Source organism: Amaranthus tricolor, chromosome 9 (genome assembly GCF_026212465.1).
Source record: "Amaranthus tricolor cultivar Red isolate AtriRed21 chromosome 9, ASM2621246v1, whole genome shotgun sequence".
NCBI lineage: Eukaryota > Viridiplantae > Streptophyta > Magnoliopsida > Caryophyllales > Amaranthaceae > Amaranthus > Amaranthus tricolor.
The window spans coordinates 24,199,429-24,214,418 of NC_080055.1; the positions used below are offsets into that span (position 1 = coordinate 24,199,429).

General features: G+C 34.3%; 1 protein-coding gene across 1 annotated transcript; it reads right to left on the reverse strand.

Annotated features, from left to right (window-relative positions):
* Positions 1-802: 802 nt before the first annotated feature.
* On the reverse strand, positions 803-7,507 carry LOC130824410 (uncharacterized). The gene is made up of 6 exons (XM_057689410.1): positions 7,201-7,507; positions 5,242-5,394; positions 4,674-4,767; positions 4,498-4,580; positions 3,596-3,746; positions 803-1,247 (listed from the first exon to the last, which is right to left on the reverse strand). Exons 1-6 carry the CDS (start codon positions 7,363-7,365, stop codon positions 1,012-1,014), a joined length of 882 nt encoding a protein of 293 aa, XP_057545393.1. The 5' UTR covers positions 7,366-7,507; the 3' UTR covers positions 803-1,011.
* Between the last annotated feature and the right edge of the window lie 7,483 nt (positions 7,508-14,990).

Consider the following 14,990-nt stretch of genomic DNA (forward strand, 5'->3'; position numbering starts at 1 on the left):
ATAGCCGTTCGCAGTTACTAACTGCGAACAACTATTTTGACCTGTTTTTGTGGAGCACGCTGTTCGCAGTTACTAACTGCGAGCAGGTCAAAACAGGTCAAATAGCTGTTTGCAGTTACTAACTGTGAATAGCTATTTTATCTTTTTTGACCTGTTCGCAGTTAGTAACTGCAAACAGCCCCAAACCTCGGGTTTGAGAATTTCACACTTACTTTTGAAATAAGTTTGAAACTTAGATTATTTTGTTAATTTTTTTTATTTTTTTACTTATTAATTTCAAATTTTTACGGTTGATGCATTTGTGCCCAAACTTTTTTGCTCTGTTTTGATTTTTCTAATTCTATTTATATTTCTTATAAATTTTTTACTATAATGATATTAAATATTTTTTGATAGGATGAGATTAAATAAGAAAAATCTTAGAAAAACAAGCCCTGAAAATATATTAAGTAATGTAAATTTTATAATTCTGATAATGTATACAAGGGATGCAGAGTTTTAGAGTAAGTTGCCTCCACACAAATAATAGAATTAATGAACTAAAAGCAATGACAATAAATTATTATTATTAGATGAATCTAATAAGTTCGCGTTGCAATATTGTTGTTCAATGTAAACAAACATTAGGGGTAAACAATAAAAGCATGGTTGTGTCTTGATTTTTCAACGTAAGAGAAACACTATGGCGAACTAGTAAACACAAAGAAAAAAAATTACCTCTATGCCATGACTTAAATATTGTACTTATTTCTTAATGTATATACATCTGTTCCATTGAAATTGCATCATTATGTAAATTTATATGAGAGCTTTTAAGAGTAAATATGCAATTTCAATGGGACATAGGGGTATATAGTTGGTTAAATTAGTTAAGTATATTCACAACTTGCAATCAAGACTTTTCTACAACAAAGATTTTTATTTTCACTGCATAATTCCATGTTAGGATTCATCATACAGGCAAATGACAATACAAACAAACAAATGATTTTTACAAATAACAACAGCACGTTACCAGGGAATTTCCTGACCATCCCAAGCGAAAAACTTTCCATTATCATGAATCTTGGCCCCATCAATGATGCTCAAAAGCTTATTCACAGAGAACTCCTTGGTGAAAAGCTTCTCTCGAGGCACATTTCTTTGGAAAGGTCGAGATAGATCTGTGTCAACTGTGCCAGGATGCAGCAATAGGCATATGATTGGATCCTTTTTACGAGCCATTTCCACTGACACTGTTTTTGTCACTGCAGAATCATCAAACAGAGCATGTTAATGCCTATTTAGCTTCCTTCAGATCGACATATTAAGTGCCTAGATGGATTTACAGTATAACTAAAAAGACTTGGAACGACTTACTACCTTCAAAGGCATTTTAAAAGTAGATTATTTCAATGTATAACTCGTGTTTGATATGCGAAGAACAACAACAAAATTGATGAACCCCCTAAATGAGCAAAGTAATCTGCTTGTACAGTAGGGCAAACGTTCAAAGGTGTATTCTAGAGACACGACATTCCGAACCAACAAGAACTCAAGGCAGATTCTTAAATGCAAGATCATAGCCTAATATCAATTGTTGCGGGTTAATCCATAGATCAGATCTATTTAGCATGCCATGGCTTTCATGCATATGGCATTCTGATCATGCAGATGGGCATTGCATAGTAAATTCTATCGCTGTTGATTGATCCGAACAGCAACCTTGAAACCCCTTGTTATGTGTACAAGGGCTCTATGCATATAAGAATGTCAGCAACATACTGTTACTCATAACACTAATCTCAAACTTTAACAAAGAGAACTGGAGGTCGAATTTTATAAATATCTTCAACATCCATCCTATTTTCTAACAAACAACCCAAAGACAGTCCTTCCTTCCTGCAAAAAAATCACCAGCATCTCCTTATTATACCACTCTAGGGACCTCTTGGGGTTTTTCTGAAAGAGGGTGGGGGAAATGTGTATCCGTGTATGAATGCAATATGATCCTAGCTATCTTAGTTTATTTGCTGAAGGTTTATATCAAAGTCACACAGGTGGTGATTTTGGCAATAAACTCCAACGGTTCAGATTTTTTGGCAATCAAATATCAAGGCTGACTTGCTGCATGCTGGTGGTGAGAGTAAATGGATGTCGTGGTGGTGTGGTAGTGGCGAGATAGGATTACTAAACATGGGAGAGGCACCTATAGCAGTTGTGCATGCACATGAAGTTTATAGTTATGATGACAATAGATGTGAGTTCATTATTTTTCATTCTTACAGCCGAGTTAAATTTAAGGGAGGGATACAAAATTGAAGAAAGTCAAAATGACATACGAGTTTGGTGAAGACAGACTATTTTGTCGGTTTTCTTAGGAGTATGTTGAAGATTTAACTTATGTTTTGAGGGCTTGGAGGGGGGTCAGGTTCAGATCATCTAATTCAGTATAAGAACATTAGAGTTTCATAGCATTTTGTAAGTGGTTAATCACAAAAGATGAAAAAGACAACTTGATTTAGTATAGAAATTCGAGCAATGCACATGCTGTAAACATGTGATATTTGTAGATAATTAATGTAATAATTGAATAGGACAACCACATTAATTATAATAGTAAAGAATCTTTCTCTCAAAATTCTCCTTCAAAATGTATGGATACTAGTAATACTACATAGACAAAAACCACTGAATCATTTCAAAGAAAAATATAGAGGTGATGACGAAAATCGAGATACCTAATAAGCAACTAAAAGAGGTACAAGTTGAAGCAAAAGAAAGTGATTTGAAGAAACGAGAGCATGGATGAGAAGAAAATGATGGGGCATCAATGACAACTTTGGATTGTTCCCAACACAAAGAAAGACATAAGTGACAGTAAATTAGAAAATAATAGTGATTGGGGAAGTTCTAGTTATGGCATGAATGTCATGTAAAAATACACATTAAACTAGAAAATGGTGTATTTCATGTCTCTCATACAAGAAAAATTTATAGCACTAGTTAACACATCAAGCTATATGAATCATGAAAGGAGAATCTTAAGGAGCACCCCAAACATTTATCTATTGTAATAAAAAGTCTCTATTGGAGTTGAAGTGAGTCCAGTCTTCCAATAAAATGTCGATCACATGATGAGAGAAGCTAAAATTAAAGAAGTTAAGCTAGTCAATGGAAAAGAGAGAAGTGGCTTGTGATAATCTTCACCAAAGCCATATGATGGAGTAGGTTTGAAGAACTGAAAAAGCATGCACAAGACAAAGGAGTTCAGTGTTGATGTATGACCGCCTCCTTACCTCTATGAACCTTTTTGAATTTTGATAATTAAACTAATTTAGAATAATTTCTCCTCCAATGCTTTCTATCACTTATTCTAGCACAATTTGTACAAAAAAACCAATTTTGGCTAGCAATACTAGCAACTATATTGATACAAAATTGAAAAATGCTAAATAAATATACTAATTGATGAATGCCTATAACAAACAGAAGTGGTGAGTCATAAAACAAGCCAGTCCTCGAAACCTGATCTTAAGACTTAAAGTTAGTTGATATATGTGCCCATGCAAGCATAATAGCATACATTTGCTTTCAAGAATTAATAGAATCTTACACTGATTTAAAGCTGCCTTAGATGCTCGATATGAATGCCATCCCCCTAGGTTATTATCACCAATAGATCCAACTCTTGCACTCAGATTAGCCACAACAGCAGCATTCCTTGTCCCTGCTCCGCCTCCCACCTTTAGAAGGGGCCACATGTGCTGAACCAAAAGGGAAAATGCAATTGGCTAAATCCCAATACAAAAATTATGACGACAAAAACATGTTTTATTTTTCCTTACTTGTTTCACAAATGACTTTTGTCCATTCTCCTTGAGCCAACTATTTATAGTTCTTTGGTTTCGCATCATAATGAACTATAGTAAAATAGCTCATTAAATCATGTGCACTTATTATTTGTGTAAAGTTGTAGATTATGTTTGCTATCAAGATCAATAAGTTTTAACTATGTTATTACGAAGGCAGATTGCATACATTTAACTTCTCAAACCCTGCCTAGGTAGGAGACTAGGTGGGAGAAACTTAGAGGCATCTAATGACATGCTTTTAAAATGAGTAAAATGACCTAAAACTTGTAAATAAAAAATTAAATATCAAAAGGCAAAAAATATTTATCAAGGATTGCAAGAAAAGGATGAAGTACAGTTTCAACTTGTGTTTTGTTTCAACTAATCACGTCACTTTGGTACCTATCTAGACCACATAGTTGTAGAACCAAAATTCTTGTATACCAAGATTACAATTCTGCTAGAATAGCTCTCATTGTTGATGCTACAAAAAGATAGGTGGTATAAAATAATTATAATTATATGCATAACTAAGATGCAATGAATAAAAAGCAAAGATCGGATGGGGCAGGGCCGCAGTGGAGATCCAAAAGTAAGCCAACCATTCAAGACTAGAAATAGTTGCAGATATACCACGCGCAATTAGCTCAATATTGAAGTATACCTTGATTACTAGGATAGGACCCACAGCATTGACCTCATAAGAAAGCAGCAAGGAAGATTTCTGTACTTTTGTCAATGTCGTTTCTACATTAGTATGAAACATTAATAAACATCAACTTTTTCGCTACGTACTCAAATTTTAATAACATTAAAAGCTAAAAATACAGTGAATGATACCTGGATGAAGCACATTGGGAACGGACAGAATTCCAGATGTATTAACAAGAAGATTCAAATAACCATGTGTTTCTCTCACAGAAGTTGCAGCGGCCTGAAATATGAATCTACGATTTACAGTGAAGTCAAGAGCATATTTGGTCTTCAGTCTCCATCATCAATAAAAGTCACTAATAGTCTTGGGAATATTTTTCATCCCATAAATCATCAAAATAATCTTGGGAACAGGAATGTGAGTACAAAAACAGATAAGTGCATCGAATTCCTTAATTCATGAAGACAAAATTAATCATATCTAAAGCAGGCACACAGCTACCATGCTGTTTCAAGTAAGATTGTATATGTAACCATAGGCTTAAAGCAGCAGTGTAGATCCTAAAGCTGAAGGAAGCACATGACTGAAAAAAAATACTTGATAAACTATTTTGGAATGTGCTATGGTTCCTTTCATATGAAAGGAGGTACTCAGTGTTCACAAAATCCTTCGATTTGGTAGGTGGACATAAGCCGGGGAAGGGGAAGGGGAAAGGGAATCATCATGAATGACAAATAAGCAGGAGTTTCAAACCTCAATAGTACTTTCACTTGTCAAATCTAACTTCAAAAGATTAAGTCGGTCAGAAAATTGATTTTTCAGCTCCTGCAGTCCAGTAGATTGATCAGGATTCCGGCATGCAGCAAGTACATGACCTTTTTCATCCCTTTGTAGAAGTTGTCTTACCTGTAAAGTCAATCATTAGAACAAGTACGATGATGAAAAAAGTGTGTACAGCTCCAAACTCATGATGCGGCATCAAAGAGACTGACAAACTAACTTCTTGTGAAAATAATTGAGGAGACAAAAGTAAGGGGTTGGATTGAATTAAAAGAGAGGGATTTAACCTTGCTTATCAAATACCAAATTTGTGTATTCAATTATTATACCATCTAGGAACGTTATGAAGCAGCTGCATCATGAAAGAGTACACCAGCTTAAATCAGATTGTTCTTATTTAATTCTTTGATTATGTTAAGACCACCTTGCTCTCTCCAAAAAGTTAGGATAAGTGATATTAGCATCTAGGAAGTCTAGAATCCTTATCAATCAATACATCATTACAATTTTTAGCGAGATCTAACTAGGGTGGAAGACTTAAAGCAGCCCCACACAATTGACCTGTAAACCTTCTCAGACTAGTTGCTTTTGTATATTGATCTACACACATATCTCCTCAAATATAGAAGTACCAGAAGCAAGATTGCTTTTGCAAAAATGTCAATCATACTATCCTCTTCTCACATTGGAACATAGCTATGTGAAGTTGAATGTGATGTTTGCAACAAAGTGCAAAAATCAATAGCGATTGTCATCGCAATGACGACACAATGACGCAGTAACGGGAGTGATGCGGCTACTATATCGCCAAATATCAACCGAAAGCATGAGACATCCCTCTAAACGATCCAATACATGGTACACCATTACAACACAGGAAATACCTTTTTTTCAAAACCTTTACAGCACGACCGAAGCAATGCAATGTGGTTATTTTTGCATTATGGTTTGCAATCAAGGATCAATCAAGACACTCTCTTTGTTACTACAAGGTTAAGGCTACAAACATTTGACCCTTCCTAACTCTACTTAGACCGAAGACACAAGCTGGCATGGGAAGAATGTAATGTTGTTTTTTTGAGTTTTTTTAGTTCAATTTACATAACTTCTAGTTCGTTTAATTCTAATAAGTAGAGGTCTTGTGGAGAACCGTCCTAAGTCTCTCAAAATGGTATAGAAATCTTACACACCTAGTTAGTTCTACCATGAAGACAACCAAGGGTCGGTCATTTACTAGATTAAGCAATCCATAATAATTTTAGTTCAAAAGCAATTCTTATGCTAGAAATTTAGCTTTCATATGCGTAATTACAAAATCTTTCATCATCTGCACTAGGATGGCTTAGAGCCATACGTATTCGATCCTGAACTCCCCAAATAATGTTTTTAAAACCTAGGTTGTGTAGCAATTAATGCTACGTTAAAATATGTTACCGCTCCCTCACAATTAACGAGTAAGGACAATTAAGTTGTTGTTTGAGAGCAAAATCTATGGTAGAATATCTTTAAAAGCCTCAAAGTCACTATTAACTAGTAAAGACAATCAAGAAGTTGTTTGAGATCAAGACCTATGTTAGAAAAACTAAAAACAAACTCACAATCAGCTAGTTAGGACAATAAAGTTGGTTGAGTTCAACACTCAAGAGCTGTGTTACAATATCTATCACTATCCACAAATTTAACACCAGGAAAGGACAAATGTGTCTATCATACACCAAAGAGCAAGGTGTGTGTGAAGAGTACCTACCTCTTCTAGGTAGATTCAAGGCACATTTCTTAATTGATATTGATTGAAAAACCAATACCCTCTCACGTAAGTATGAAATTTGCTATTTGAAATAGCGATTTTCGAAGAAATCGAGCAATTTTCCGCAACATAATCAAGAATCGAAATGCACAATTGAAGATTGAATAAGGAAGAAAAATACTGACAAATTCAAGGCCAATGCCTCTAGAAGCTCCTTGAACCAAAGATACAGAAACTTGGCGATTCCCGGAATCAATGGTGGAGTAAAATTGCGTAGGCATGAAATGATAATTTGTGCGAAAATGGTATGAAAATCGCTGACACATGATGGAGCCTAAATTATTACGCATTATTGTTTTTGGTTTTTGTTCTGATCATCAAAAAGTAAAAAAAATTAGTATCAGATTTGATTTAAAAGGGAGGGAATGGAAGCTGAAAGTGTCTCCCGGCTGTAGTATGACCACGTTAGTGCTGTGGCCTATGGCAAGCGCGAGGGAGGCGTAGAATAATTAATTAGCTCACGTTGTACTAGATTGTCTGAGATGGATACATACATAATCAGATTATTTCACTAAGATGGATACATATAATCACATTATTTCACTAATTGATTATAAGTCATCATGATGATCACTAATATTTCGCTTGAAAATAGGGCTTGGGTGAGAAGTCGTCAAACAATCCATACTCATACTCTCTGAAAGTAGAGGACTAGAGAGAAATGTGGTCAATTTAATCCATAAAAAAGAAGAATATGAATGACATCATTGCTTTAAGAGTAAAACAACCTGCAGAAAAAAAAGTAGTAAAACTAGGTCTAAAATAATATAATACATACGATGAGTAAATAAATAAACAAAATGGAGCAAGTAAGAAGCACTTAAACACTAGGACAATGAGGCAAGTAACTATAAGTATCACTAAAAAGTTATAAGTGATCACTTAATGACTATGAAAAGTCGTCGTTATAAGATTGTAAGTGATCACTTTAAGATCATAGGTGATCCAATAGATACGATCTCATGTGAGACCGTCTCATCTCATTTGATAATTTATGTTAATTTATGTATTAGGTGCTAAATGTAATAATTAAAAGTAGATATCAACGTACAATCAATGTGCTGATGCATGATTCAAGGCAACTGACCCAAAAAATAATTCTTTGTACAACTCATCAGGCATATGTAACCGCCTCGAATTATGAAGGCAAACACTAACTGGAATTTAGTATTAATCAAGCGGAAGCTTACTTTTGCCAACACAATTAAGGGGTTACTTAAAGGTCAAACCAATATCCAAGTATAATACTTGAACCAAACCAAAGCAATATAACGGAAGTCTTAACTGTCTAAAATATAGGAAAATTACAACCAAATCGAAATAAGTCCAAAGTTCAAATTACATCCTTAAAATAGTCTAAATCTAAACTAATAGTCTCTCAAATACAATAAAGAGATCTAAACAAAAGGGGAGTCATACTCCAACTCGGGTTCAACTTCCGCTCACATATCCATTCTCCGTCGAGGTGCCATAGGGGTTTACTCTAAAAACAAAACCATTGGAAAAACATACAAAGCATAGTATCAGCAAAAAGGCCGAGTATAAACACACTGGTGTCTGTCAAACAAGTTATTAAAATCTTCTTTTTTTTTTTTGAGTAAATTCATTTTGAAATATACTTTTTCATTTGATAAATCATATTATGATTCAAATCCAGTTCAATGGCTCTATAGTAATTTCAAATTCTCATTTTTCATCATAAATCATAAGATCTCAATAGATCCAAATCAATTTCAAACTCATATCATAAGTTTACATGGGTACTCTGTGAGTCATCCTGTGACTCGTTTGGTAGTCGATCTACCGTCCGCGACATGTCCGGCAAGTGTAACACAATGGTATTGTGAACAATACGCGCTCAGCATTGGTGAGCCGTTTAATCATGCACACAACATTTGCTGTGGCATATGTACCCGCCATTTAGGCTAAAACATTTTTTTGTACATAATATATATCTTGTAATTTAATAGCATTTGAAAGTCAAAAATATGATAAATATCTATTATTTGCACATAGCAAAACATACTTTATTTGCGACTTAGCAAAATCAAATCATAATATTTCCCACATGGGTAAAACATGCTTAGCATAATCATATCATTAAACATAACCTTTGTATTATATTGGGGCATCACTAACATGTATGGAAATGCATCGTAACAAAAAGTGATTAAAGTTCAATACAATTTTTTTTTTAGGAAACCACTAAAATGTTTCGTTTCAATCTTTCTTAAAGTAAATATAACTTTAAAGGGTTTTGAAATTCATTCAAAACAACTAGAATATGATTCATAAGTCTATAAAATCTTTACGACAGAAGATTTCATAAAACACTATTTTCTTAAATACAAGATAGTTTTGCCGGTAATAAAATCGATAATTGATTTGCAAAGTACATATTAATTCTCCAACAAGGCCCAAATTAATCAAGTCATTATAATACCTTATTTAAAATGAATTTAAGGTTGTCCCATCAGATTATAATTGGTTATGCGAATTTATAACGATTTTACAATTATTTTCGACAATTTGGGTATTTACCGTTATTTAAATGGTGTCTTAAATCCGTAAAATTTTATAAACCATCTAATTTAAAATTATTTTAGACTATGAGGCAGTAGTTTATTAATATAATTATAAATTTTTGATATAGATTTATTTTTACCCAAATTTATTTAACAATATTACACTTTTTAATAAATAAACATTTTCTATTAATTTGATAAATTAGTAAATAATTAATAATTTATTTTGTAAAATTATACCAAAGTTCCAGAAGTCATATAACATGTTTATTAGGCCATTTACACTTATAAAAAATCATGTATGATGTTTTATTATTTTGTATAGATATTTTATCGATATATAGAATAAAATAGGTTTAAAATTATTTGAGTCCGAATAAAATATTATAAAAATTATATGATATTTCAGAAACTTTTTTAAGGGGTATAAAATTTTAAATAACCATTAAAAATCATTTGGGGTATTTTTAATAATTAATATTGTTATTTTACCGATAAACCGAATAAAATTTATTTAAGACCATATATAGTTACGAAAATCAATATAAATTTTTCAACATGTATCTACTGTTTATATAAGTGTCTCATAAAAGTTTCATGTCCAAAAGACGTTATTTAGTATTTATTTTATATTTTACCGTTTTCAAACTTACCGATTATTAATAACCGAGTAAAAATTATTAAGGTCCTTAAATGTCAACGAAACCTTCCCAAACTTTTACCAATTTTACCTACTGTCCATATGAGTATGTGATAAAAATTTCAAGTCCATATGTCTTTGTTTGGTAATTATTTTATATTTTACCATTTTATAATTTACCGTTAAACAATTTAACGATTATTCAAAAATCATAAAAAAATTCAAAACTAAATATATTCTGGCCAAATCTTGTTGGAGACATTATAATATATTTTTATTAATTATTTTTGATGATGAAGAGTTCATCTAATACCATGTTTTATAATAAGAGTATTTAACACCTTAAAATCCATTAAAATGTCAATTTAACGAATAATCTCAACAAAAAGTATCAAAGAAATTTTCTTAACATATAGCTACTGGAAATTTCTTTTAAAATGAATTTCAAATATTTTCAAATTCATATAATCATTTCCATCACAATAACTTTCACAAAGTAGTGTTAAACATGCCTTTAAACATACAATAATTTATAAAATCAACATGCATGATGCCCACAATAATAATACATGTAATAAATTATTCCATACTCAAATTCATCATTTTGACATCATTTATCAAGATTTAAGAACTTCTCTTTGGGAATTTATTTTTTTTTCTTTTAAAAAAAAGTTTATACACAAACTTTCCCAACTTGTTCTTAAATCCTTTAAAAATCACCCCATGTGACATACCTCGACTCCAAGCCTATATAATTATTCCGTAAGCTCCTACGCGTTTTTAGAAGTGGTTCTAACTTCAGTTCCTTGCCCTTCAAGCCTCAACTCCAACTCTTCAACTAAACATATTGCATTCATCCAAAAATCAATAATAATTTTGGATTTCTAACATGCACTTAACTTTTCCTAGTTAGAGTTGTTAAACTAATACTTGTGATGATTTTAACATATTTGGAGTATACTTATTATGTTGAGCAACATACTTAGTTAAGTCTCATAATTTTACTTGAATCCTTTAAGTAACAAAATTTATATGTTTGTAGAAATACATCTTCTTACTTTCTATTATGGCCTATTTTCATAGATTTATAAATGATGATTTTCTTAGTTTAGAGATAAAATACTCATGTTATAATGATCTTAGTTTATAGAAAGATTCATAAAAAAATATGTTTTACATGAACAAGTTTTAACAAAAACTAGTGGAATAAAGAAATGAACATAACTTACTCTATACTTGGTGGATTTCTTCAAGTTTGGTGTCTATGGAAAGCTCTTAAGATGAAGATTATTTTTATGGGAGATTTGAGTTTATAAACATAAATTTTCAGAAGTTTTAGATGGGTTTTTGAAGAAGATTTAATGAGAAAAGAAGGTGTTTTTGCTAGGAATTGTAAGATTGAACTTCAACTATGCTTATGGATGAAATAAGGAGTAAAATGAGGAGTGAAAGAAGGTTGATGGAGCTGAAAATATGGACAGCAAATATGTCTTAATTTATCATGTTTGCATGCTTGTTATGATGGTGTTTTTGGGTAAGAACAATAGGGGCTTTGGGTAGAGAGTTTGGTGGAGTGTGTAAGTGAGTTTTGGGGCTAAATGAGGGCTAGTATGGCAGCTAGGGGCTGCTGTTTTGGGGCTGATTTGGAGTGCTTTTTGTCCTCAATTTGGTCTATTATGGTATAAGAAAGGTTTATCTAAGATAGTTTAAAGTTTGGGTAAAAATTGTTGTACATGTAACAAGTTATGTAACTTGTACTTCATGTTTAAAAATCACTTGTATATGTAAGAAATATTTAATTTACTCCCATCATGGTTATATAATATACTTGGGTAATAATTAAAATTTTTTTTTTTTTCGAACTGTTATGGGTAGTTGCTCAACTTTAAGTTTTACCTCCAAAGTTTACGTTACTTGTTACGATTCATAATCACGTTACGAATTAACAAGTTTCTAATCATTGTAGAGATTTTTCAAACTACTACCATCACTAATTAAATTATAATTAGTAACGAACAAATATATAAGAAAAATTAGGCGCTAAAAACGACTAATAAAATCTTCTAATAATACGACTGTTTCAGTCTTCCCTTCTTACAAGAGTTTCGTCCTCGAAACTAACTCAAACTAATGGTTATAAATACATCACTCAAATAAGTAAGGGTATCTAATTAACATGTCGTCCTCTTTTTCCCAAGTAGCACTGTTGCCATCCTGTCCACTCCATAGCACTTTCACAAGTGGAATCGTGCGGCTACGGAGTTTTCTAACCTCTCGACCTAGGATCCTCAGGGGTTTCTCCTCATACTGCAAGCTTTCAACAAGTTGAATCGGCTCATGCTGGAGAACATGTGATGGATCAAACACATACCGGCGCAATTGCGACACATGGAACACATTGTGAACCTTAGCTAATTGTGGGGGTAATGCTAACTCATAAGCTACCTCCCCAACTCTGCGCAAAATTTCATAGGGTCCAATGTATCGAGGATCAAGCTTCCCTTGCATTCCGAACCTCTTGATTCCCTTTGTTGGCGAGACTTTAAGGAACACCTTCTCACCGACTTGGAACTCAAGTTTCCTCCTCCTACGGTCTGCGTAGGATTTCTGTCGATCTTGAGCAGCCTTCATCCGGTCTCTAATGATTTTGACTTGTTCAGCGGTCTCTCTGATCATTTCTGGTCCAACGAGCACGCCGGGCCTCCCGGTATCCCAATAAAGTGGTGTCCTACACCTTTGGCCATACAAGGCCTCATACGGAGCCATACCAATACTACTCTGGTAACTATTGTTGTAGGAGAATTCTATCAATGGTAAAATATCCTCCCACGAACACTGAAAATCAAGGGCACATGCCCGAAGCATATCCTCTAGAGTCTGGATGGTCCTCTCCGTCTGCCCATCTGTAGCTGGGTGAAAAGTGGTGCTGTAATTAAGGGTCGTGCCGAATGCCCTTTGTAGCTCATTCCAAAATCGAGCCACAAATTTTGGATCTCGATCTGAAACTATTGTCATCGGTATACCATGTAGCCTAAGTACTTCTTTCACATAAGCATCGGCCAATTGTTTTGCTTTCCAAGTTACTTTAGCAGGAATAAATCTGGCAGTCTTAGTGAGTCGATCAACAATCACCCAAATAGAATCATTTCCTCTTTTCGAACGGGGCAATCCAACAACAAAGTCCATACTTACTGATTCCCACTTCCACTTAGGCACGGGAAGTGGTTGCAATTCCCCTGGAGTGCGCTGGTGGTCAATCTTGACTTGCTGACATACTAGACATCGAGCTATGAAATCCTCAACATCCTTCTTCATGTTCATCCACCAAAAGTATTGTTTTAAATCTGCTAGCATCTTATCCCGTCCTGGGTGGACAGAATACATAGTCGAATGTGCCTCCTTGAGTATTTTCTCTATCAATTCAGGATCTCGGGGCACGCATAACCTTCCCTCTAGATGAATACTCCCATCTTTAGCAATACTGAAGTCTTTTACTGCACCCTTTTCAATACCAATCTTCAACTCTGACAAGAAGTCATCATACTGTTGTAGCTCACGGATCTCCTCATGTAGACTCGGTGTTGTACTCATAGCATTGAGAACGCTGTCGTATGATCCCTTCTTAACCACAATCAATTCTAGCTCCTTCATCTCCACATAAATCTCGTAGGGCACTGAAATTAGTCCATTAATGACCATTCTCGGTTTTCGGCTTAAGGCATCTGCTACACGGTTTGCCTTCCCTGGATGATACTCCAAAGTGAGGTCATAATCTTTCATCAATTCTAGCCACCTTCTCTGCCTCATGTTAAGCTCCTTCTGTGTAAACAGATAAGTCAAACTCTTGTGATCGGTGTAGATCTTGCAAGTAGTGCCGTAGAGATAATGCCTCCAAATTTTTAAGGCAAATATGACTCCGGCTAATTCTAAATCGTGCACTGGATAGTTCTTCTCATTTGGCCTCAATTGTCTCGATGCGTAGGCAATCACTTTTCCCTCTTGCATGAGTACACAACCCAAGCCCTCTAAAGATGCGTCACTGTATACCGTGAACTCTTTCCCATCCTCGGGCAATACAAGCACTGGAGCCGTTGTCAACCTCTTTTTTAATTCTAGGAAAGCATCTTCGCACTTTTGTGACCACACAAACTTGGTATTCTTTCGAACCAAACTGGTGATCGGTAGTGCGATCTTAGAAAACCCATCAACATATCTTCGGTAATAACCTGCCAAACCCATAAAGCTTCTTACCTCAGTTACACTAGTCGGTGCTGGCCAATCAATGATAGTCCTTATCTTCTCGGGGTCCACTGTTATGCCATCTTTTGAGATTACATGACCTAGGAAGACAACTCGATCCAACCAGAATTCACTCTTGCTCAACTTCCCATAAAAGCTTCTTTCCCTCAATCGTGTTAATACCAATCTTAAGTGCTCCTCATGATCTTTCTCTGTCTTAGAGTACACTAAGATATCATCAATGAAAACCACTACAAATTTATCAAGATAGTCATGGAATGTTCGATTCATCAAGTCCATGAATGCTGCAGGGGCATTGGTTAACCCAAACGGCATCACTCTAAACTCATAGTGCCCATATCTGGTGCGGAAAGCAGTTTTAGGAATGTCTTCCTCCGCTATCCTCAACTGATGGTAACCAGATCTCAGGTCAATTTTAGAGAAAACTCCGGCTCCTTTCAACTGGTCAAATAAATCATCAATTCTAGGAAGTGGGTACTTGTTCTTGATG